The 8,947-nt window shown below is 44.0% G+C and overlaps 2 protein-coding genes across 2 annotated transcripts in view; both read left to right on the forward strand.

The window, feature by feature from the left end:
• Positions 1-7,347, forward strand: part of LOC101625491 (protocadherin Fat 4-like) — a 15,230-nt gene extending 7,883 nt beyond the window's left edge. Inside the window, exons 3-5 of the mRNA XM_012727773.1 lie at positions 238-324; positions 3,022-5,472; positions 7,294-7,347. Of these exons, the coding sequence (XP_012583227.1) occupies positions 238-324; positions 3,022-5,472; positions 7,294-7,347 (2,592 nt within the window). The remainder of the gene's footprint in view (positions 1-237; positions 325-3,021; positions 5,473-7,293) is intronic.
• A 47-nt stretch (positions 7,348-7,394) lies between these two features.
• LOC101625721 overlaps positions 7,395-8,947 on the forward strand; it is a 16,038-nt gene continuing 14,485 nt past the window's right edge. The window contains exon 1 of the mRNA XM_012727774.1: positions 7,395-8,861. Coding sequence (XP_012583228.1) covers positions 7,500-8,861 — 1,362 coding nt within the window. The 5' untranslated portion in view covers positions 7,395-7,499. The remainder of the gene's footprint in view (positions 8,862-8,947) is intronic.

The following is an 8,947-nucleotide window of genomic DNA, read 5'->3' on the forward strand; positions in this document are numbered from 1 at the left end:
GTGCTCTTCCTGCTGGCGGTCATTCTGGCCATTGCCCTGCGCCTGAGGTGGTCCTCCAGCCACTCTGCCTGGGGGAGCTGCTTTCAGCCTGGTCTCAGTTCCGAGTCTGGACCTGGGGTACTTCCCAACTACAACGAAGGGACTTTGCCTTATTCCTACAATCTGTGCGTTGCGTCAGATTCAGCAAAGACCAAATTTAATTTTCCCAGTCTGACTCTGGAAATGGCTCCCCCTCAGGATCTCCTGTGTGAAGATTCCTCTATGGATGTATGTGCCAGCAATGAAGATTCCCAAGTAGCTTATGAATTCTCTTCTTCAGCTCACGTGAGTTTCTGCAAAACCACTTCAATTTTATTTTTGTATTATTTCATTTTCATTCAAATTTAGTATTTCAGTCATAATTACTTGGTTATTTTTCATTGTTCTGGTGTTGGTGGTTGAACTGGGGTGTTGGATGGTGGCTCACTTCTGGATGAGTTCCTTGATAGCTCCGTAGTTTTGGCAGTTACCTAATTACTAATTCTCAATCTACACTTTTGTCATTTCTGTATGGTCAGCAAATCTTGCTAAAGAGAGCTTTTCTTGGATATAATCACCTTCATTGATAACAATGCTCTTTCCTAGTTGATGTGTGATAATTTACTCAAGCTTTTTTAATCTTCAATTTTTTCAAGCATTACTCTTTATAATTGTATTGACAGAACTTTCTATCCAAATTAAGGTTATTTCATCATCATCAAATACAATTCAATTGTTTATTTTTGGCTGCAATATATTTATGTAGTCATGCAGTAATTCAGGTCTCTTAGCACTTCTTTGATTTGTCACATTTAGCAAAGATTGTTGAATTTTATGAGTCACTTTTGATCCCATTTCATTTTTTAAAAATATTTGTTTATTGGCCCTCTCTGGTGGCGCAGCGGGTTAAAGCACAGCACAAAGAAGCTTAAGCCACTTCCGCATGAGTTCGATTCCCGCCTGCCCTGGAGGTGACCACATGGCGAGGCAGACCTCTCCTGACCCGCCCGCTGCTCCCCTCAGCAGTGTACTTCGTCGATCTGCCTGTTCTGTACCCCACTCTGTCTCTGATGAATCCTCTCACCCCCTGCATCTCTGGCCTCTACCCCAGTTCTGTACAAATAAATAAATCTTTAAAAAATATATTTGTTTATTTTTGCATATAATAACTGGGGTAAAGGCCAGAGGTAAAGGTGCTGAGAGGATTCACTAGAGACATAGTGGAGAGCAGAACAGGCAGATTGAAACACACTGCTGAGGGGAGTAGCAGGTGAGACAGGAGAGCCCTGCTGTGCCATGTGGGTCAGCTCCCTGGCTGGGGATCAAACTCATGCTGCAGTGGCTGTGTGCATTCATAGTGTAGCACTTTAACCCCTTGTGCCACCAGGAAGTCTCCAATGAATATAATTTGTACAGAAAGGCTTTTCCACATTTCTTTAGTGTATAGGTTTCTGAGAAGTGAGTCACTTATTTTCCAAAGTCTGAAGATTTAAAAATTCTGACTAGTTAATGGATTTTTGTGATTGGTAAAAATTGATGAGTAATTTCTAAAATCTAATTATTATGTAAAGAATAACCACAAGGGCCCTCCCTGGTGGCGCAGCGGGTTAAAGCACATCACTGAGAAGCTAAAGCCACTTCCACATGAGTTCGATTCCCACCTGCCCTGGAGGTGACCACATGGCGAGGCAGACCTCTCCTGACCCGCCCGCTGCTCCCCTCAGCAGTGTACTTCGTCGATCTGCCTGTTCTGTACCCCACTCTGTCTATGGTGAAGCCTCTCGCCACCCCTGAGCCTCTGGCCTGTACCCCAGTTCTGTATGCACAAATAAATCAATTAATTAATTTAAAAAAATTCTTACCAAAAAAAAAAAAGAATAACCACAAGAATGGGATCCTAATTACTTTATCTCAGGGTTTCTCAGATTCGTGAATTAGGTATTTATTTTAAAAAAAAAAGATGTATGAAACATGCTCTGATAATAAATGCAACTACTGAAATATTTCCTCCTACTGATTATTTCTAAAATAAACAAATAATAAAGTAAACTTACAAATAATAGCAAAGTAATGCCCTTCCTAATGTCTTTAGATAAAATATTGTTTTCTCTTTATAATGCTTCAGTCAAACTTTTTGTCCTCCTTACTTTTGTTACCTATTTTTAAATTTGAATTCTTTACCCATTATTTTAGGTTTTTGCAATGGCATCATGCAACCACTCACTAAACATTGAAAGTACACTCTATGAAAGGTGTTTTTCTAAAGTTTGAGGACACACTGTGAACATGTCAGTCACAGTAATATCTTGTGACTTAGAAGCTTCTGTATACAAAGTTGATGAAAAACTTACCTTCCGAACCTATTAAATTTACCAAGCCTACTTCCACAGGGGAATGAAATTAGTTCCTGAATAGTATATATTTTTCTTACAAGGGAATCAAATAGTTGTCTCATTCTAAAGGATCAATTCATGTGTGGAAATTTGTTGTTGCACAAGTCGGGACTGGAGTCCAGGTCTCCAGCTTTCCAAACACTGTCTTTTCTCCTAGCTATTTTCCCATTCTACAAGCCAATCCTTGTTCCTGGGAGGGAGAAAAGTGTCCTTCACACAATACACTGTATACAAAGACGGCCTAGAAGAATAAATAATGCAAAAAACTTAAAAGAGGTAGAAAATGTTTGGGGCGGGGGAAATAGTCTTTGCAGGGGAATATAGGATGCGAAAAGGAAAAGTGTACTTAAACCAGTAATGCTTTATCAGACTAGATTGCAGTAACAGGTTAGGACTCTGGGTGTCGCTGTTCACCAATCAAGGGAGGGGAAAGAAATTTAATCCGAACCACAAGATTTCTGCATCACAAAGCACTGGCCCTAGGGCTTTAAGAAAGCTTCAACCTGGATCCCTGCGAGTTCCAACACCCTACGGGGAAATCACCGTATCTTGGACCCCAAAAATCTGGATGTGAGCCCTGGGAGCTCCTCTGGTGTCACTCACAACCCAGAGCAATCTCTTCTGCGGCGGAGCTGTCATGGAGGCTTCTCGGCATCGCTCAGACTTCAGCCTGCTGACCAGAGTGTGCATTCTTCTGGGAATCCTGTGGAAAATCAGAGCCGAGCAGATCCACTATTCCGTACCTGAGGAGCTGGAAAAGGGCTCTTTCGTGGGCAACATCACCAAGGATCTGGGGCTGGGCCCCCGGGAGCTGGCAGAACGCGGAGTCCGCATCGTCTCCAGAGGTAGGACGCAGCTTTTTGCTCTGAACCCGAGAAGCGGCAGCTTGGTCACCGCGGGGAGGGTAGACCGGGAGGAGCTCTGTGACAAATCTCCAAAGTGTGTATTAAGTCTGGAGATTCTCCTAGAGGACAAAGTGAAGATTTTTGGAATAGAAGTGGATATAATCGATGTGAATGATAATGCGCCCGATTTTGGTACAGAGCAAAGGGAAATAAAAATCTCTGAAAGTGAAAATCCTGGGACAAGATTTCCTCTTCCTGAAGCCTTTGATCCAGATGTAGGAGTAAACTCTCTGCAAGGTTACCAGCTTAGCTCGAATAGCCACTTCTCCCTGGACGTGCAGAGTGGAGCTGATGGAAGTAAGTACCCTGAGTTGGTGCTGGAGCGAGCCCTTGACCGGGAAAAAGAAGCTCACCACCATCTGATTCTCACCGCCTTCGATGGAGGCGACCCGGTTCACTCTAGCACAACCAGAATTCACATAACACTTGTGGATACCAACGATAATGCACCCATATTCACTCAACCTGAGTACTATGTGAGTGTTCGGGAAAATGTACCAGTGGGATCCCGGTTACTCACCATAAAAGCCACGGATCCAGATGAAGGAGCCAATGGAGAAGTGACATATTCTCTCCGGAAAGTAAGAGAAAAAATATCTCAGTTATTCCAGTTGAATTCTCTGACTGGGGACATAACACTATTGGGGAATCTAGATTTTGAGGACTCTGGATTCTATGATATAGATATAGAAGCCCACGATGGACCTGGTCTCAGAGCCAGAAGTAAGGTCCTGGTGACAGTTCTGGATGTAAATGACAATGCTCCAGAAGTCACAGTTACATCTCTCACCAGCTCTATTCAAGAAGGTTCTTCTCCAGGCACAGTAATTGCACTTTTCAATGTGCATGACAGTGATTCCGGTGAGAATGGCCTTGTCACATGTTCCATTCTGGATAATCAGCCATTTACACTTGAAAAGACCTATGGGAATTATCATCGGTTGTTGACACACAGAACTCTAGATAGGGAAGAAGTCTCAGAATATAACATCACAGTAACTGCCACTGACCATGGAACTCCACCACTCTCTACAGAAACTCACATCTCATTGCACGTGGTAGACATCAATGACAACCCACCTTCGTTTCCTCATGCTTCCTACTCAGCCTACATTCCTGAAAACAACCCTAGAGGAGCCTCCATTTTATCCCTCGTTGCCCAGGACCCTGACAGCATGGAGAATGCCAGAGTCACTTACTCCCTAGCTGAAGAGACACTCCAGGGGGTCCCTCTGTCCTCCTATGTCTCCATCAACTCTGATACTGGTGTCCTATATGCACTGAACTCCTTTGACTATGAACAGATGAGAGATCTACAACTACTGGTGATAGCCAGTGACAGTGGGGACCCTCCACTCAGCAGCAATGTGTCACTGAGCCTGTTTGTGCTGGACCAGAACGACAACACACCTGAGATCCTGTACCCTGCCCTCCCCACAGATGGATCCACAGGTGTGGAGCTGGCACCCCGCTCCGCAGAACCTGGCTACCTGGTGACCAAGGTGGTGGCGGTGGACAGGGACTCAGGCCAGAACGCCTGGCTGTCCTACCGCCTGCTCAAGGCCAGCGAGCCAGGGCTCTTCTCAGTGGGGCTGCACACGGGCGAGGTGCGCACTGCGCGCGCCCTGCTGGACAGAGATGCGCTCAAGCAGAGCCTGGTGGTGGTGGTGCAGGACCACGGCCAGCCCCCACTCTCGGCCACGGTCACGCTCACCGTGGCCGTGGCCGACAGCATCCCAGACGTCCTGGCTGACCTGGGCAGCATCAGCACCCCCGCCGACTCTGAGGATTCCGACCTGACCTTGTACCTGGTGGTGGCGGTGGCCGTGGTCTCCTGCGTCTTCCTGGCCTTTGTCATCGTGCTCATGGCGCTCAGGCTGCGGCGCTGGCACATGTCACGCCTGCTCCAGGCTTCAGGAGGCGGGTTGGCAGATCTCCCTGCCTCGCACTTTGTGGGCGTGGACGGGGTGCGGGCTTTCCTGCAGACCTACTCGCATGAGGTCTCCCTCACTGCAGACTCAAGGAAGAGTCATCTTATCTTTCCGCAACCCAACTACGCGGACACGCTCATCAGCCAGGAGAGCTGTGAGAAAAGCGAGCCTCTTCTGATAACTCAGGATTTTCCTGAAACAAAAGGAGAACCCAGTCTTCATCAGGTGAGTCTATCTTGACACGATGAAATAAAAGCTGCGATAATGTCTCTAGTTGTATAAGGTGTGTAACAGATTAAATAAAGGTACTTGCTTTTTAGTGCCCTTTTGTTCTAAAGGGAGGCATAGATCAATAACATTACCACTCCTGAAAGTTTTTTATTACCTATTCTTTGTAGTTTTCATTCAGTTATTGCTTAAGCATCATTTTCTTAATTTTACAACTCTTCTTCAAGTGTCATTTTCCTTTATGCAATACTGGAAGGATAGAGGAGAACTATGAAACAGGAGACAACTGTGTAAATTCCTTAAAGCATTCTCTTACAAAGCTGTTGATAAATCTAGACTGTTTTAAGTTTTCTACTGTTTACATGCTAACATACTTTTCTTGAAGTTTACTTTATTTTATATCATAACTAAGCATTGGTAATTTGTAAGTACTGAGGAAAATCTTAATTATTAGCTACAACTTGAGCAGAGATAGCTTCTCAAGTGAACTGGTATATTTGAAATATTTTGCTCTTACTGTTATGAGGTGCCCCAGCAGTGACTATGTGTGATTCCTTTGGTGCTTTCTGTGATTACAATAATGTTGTCCATTTTGTTTCACTCATTTAAGTAGGTCATAGGAGTAACTTCAGTAATTTTAAATTGCTTTTATGACACTGCTGAGACCCTTCTCATTTTCTGTGGAAAACATAGCTTTCAGAAATCTTTTCCTTGTCATTATGGGAGCCATTTAGAAAGGCTGGATAACTTAGATTCTAACTGGTGTGATTTATGCTGTATGATGACAGATCGCATTGTTGTCTCTGCAAGTTGTTCTCTGGTAGCCAAGTTACTGTGTGGCTCCAGGATGATCTGATATAGTGGGAAAATGTTTTATATGCAACACTTTGTTTCTTGTGTTTTCATTTAGTTCTGTGAGTTAACACAGAAATGTCTAGAACTACACAAGTTAGTGATCTTTGAACTTCTGAAAGTGGTAGCACTCCATTTCACACTGTGCCTCAATGCAACCTAAGAATTTTAATTTCAAAGTGCTTTTGTCTTCATGAAAAGCAATGGTGTGATACTAGAGCTAAGCAAGATAAAATCAGCTGGTATGGGGAAAGGGGAGAGGCAATAACAAGTGAACATTGAGAGATAAGTAATTTCTGAGATGAGATTATGTAAAACACTGAAGCTTTAAAAATATAATTTGGAAATGTCAATTAGTCAGAAACTCTGTCAAACATTTGGATGCTGGTTCTAGGAATGTACTCCAGAGTCAGAATGATACATGTTTTAAATGTGTAGGAGACCAGTAGATAACTTATAGCCTACTATCATAAGGAAAAATTCTTTGTTTTAGTGGGCACTAGGTTTGTTTTAGAAAATAATGTTTTAGTGAAATAAATTATACTATGAGATGAACTACTACTTAACTCTAAAAAATAAATGGAAAACCTCTTTGTGTACTGATGTGAAATAATAAGCATGACATAATGATTGAAGAAAGAAAGATGCATATCACATATGTATTTGTATTTTTGTATAAAAGCAGGAGAGAACCTTTATTTTAAAAATTGCGCTATACAAAACATCTCTGGATTGATACACACCCCCAAAATGCAATACTCATTACCCCTCCGTGAATGAGTTGTTAAAAGTAGCTAGGGGAAGCCATAGAATATGCAGTATATGCCATTTAATTTTGGAATTACGTGAATGTGTACCATTTTAAAAACAAATAATCTTTACAAATCCAAATGAAAGAAAGAGGTTCTTTGTGAAACACAAGTCTCCGGTGCAGTTTCACTGGAAAACCTCTGGGCGTCGCTGTAGGTCAAAAGACGAGAGAAAATGACGGACACCTTTGGGATCCTCTTAGCAGGGTAGACTCCTGCTGAAATCAACCCCCCTGAGGAGGCCATTACAGACTCCGGTTCAGTACAAAAGCAGAGACAGTGACCCTACGCCGATTTTACCGTCCACGGCGGGCCATTCCTCTCCCTGGCCAGGAGCAGAGCAGCAGTGGGGGGAGACAGAGGATGAGGCAGAGCCCAGAGAGGAGCAGCACGGCGCGATGGCGGCAGGTACTGTTTGCCTTCCTGCTGTCTTTATTCCGCGGGGCTCACGCAGAGCAAATCCGATACTCCATTCCCGAGGAGCTGGCCAAGAACTCAGTGGTAGGACACCTCGCCAAGGATCTGGGGCTTAGCGTTGGGGACTTACCAGTCCGGAAGCTGCGAGTTAGCGCTGAGAAGGAATATTTCGCTGTAAATCCTGAGACCGGGGACTTAGTTGTAAGCGACAGAATAGACAGAGAGCAGATTTGCAGGAAGAAACCTCAGTGTACTCTGGATTTCGATATTGTCGCTGAAAACCCACTAAATATTTTCCATGTAGCAGTAGTAGTGCAGGATATAAATGACAACACTCCGCTATTCAAACAGGAGAAAAATGAGTTAAAAATTGGAGAATCCACTAAGTCGGGTAAAACATTTCCACTAGACCCTGCCCTGGATGCAGATGCTGGATCGAATTCCCTGCAAAGATACCACCTTACTGAGAATGAGTACTTTGGTCTCCTGGAAAAACAGACTCCAGATGGACGTAAATATCCTGAGCTGATTCTGAAACATTCTCTAGACAGAGAAGAGCAAAATTTCCATCAATTGATCCTTACAGCAGTGGATGGTGGGGACCCACCCCAAAGCGGCACCACCCAGATCCAAATCCAAGTTACCGATGCCAATGATAACCCCCCGGTGTTCAGCCAGGATGTGTACAAGGTCAGCCTGCCAGAGGGGGTCCCTCCAGGCTCCCCGGTGCTTCAAATAACAGCCACTGACCAGGATGAAGGCATCAATGCGGAGGTCATCTATTCCTTTCATAATGTGGATGAACAGGTTGAACAATTTTTTAACTTAGATAAAAGGACAGGCAAAATCACAACAAAGGATAAGTTTGATTTTGAAACTGCTAACAGTTACACTCTCAGTATAGAAGCCAAAGACCCTGGAGATCTAGCAGCCCACTGCACTATCCAAGTTGAAATTCTAGACGAGAACGATTGTACACCTGAGGTGATTGTGACTTCAATATTTACTCCCTTACCAGAAGATTCACCACCAGAAACAGTAGTTGCTTTGATAAAAGCAAGAGATAGAGACTCTGGAGAAAATGGAGAAGTTTACTGTGGCATCTTGGGAAAGAAGGAGTTTATACTGAAATCTTATTCCAAGAACTACTACAAGCTAGTAACAGATGGGACCCTAGATAGGGAGGAGATCCCAGAATACAATATCACTATAGTAGTCACAGACAAGGGCAAGCCACCTCTCTCTTCTGCAGTAAGCATCACTCTGCACATAGCAGATGTCAACGACAATGCTCCAGTATTTCAACAGGCCTCCTACCTGGTCCATATAGCAGAGAACAACCCTCCCGGAGCCTCCATCGCCCAAGTCAGCGCCTCCGACCCCGACCTGGGACC

Source organism: Condylura cristata, unplaced genomic scaffold, assembly GCF_000260355.1.
Source record: "Condylura cristata isolate star-nosed mole 26May11 unplaced genomic scaffold, ConCri1.0 scaffold00021, whole genome shotgun sequence".
NCBI classification, from domain to species: Eukaryota; Metazoa; Chordata; class Mammalia; order Eulipotyphla; family Talpidae; genus Condylura; species Condylura cristata.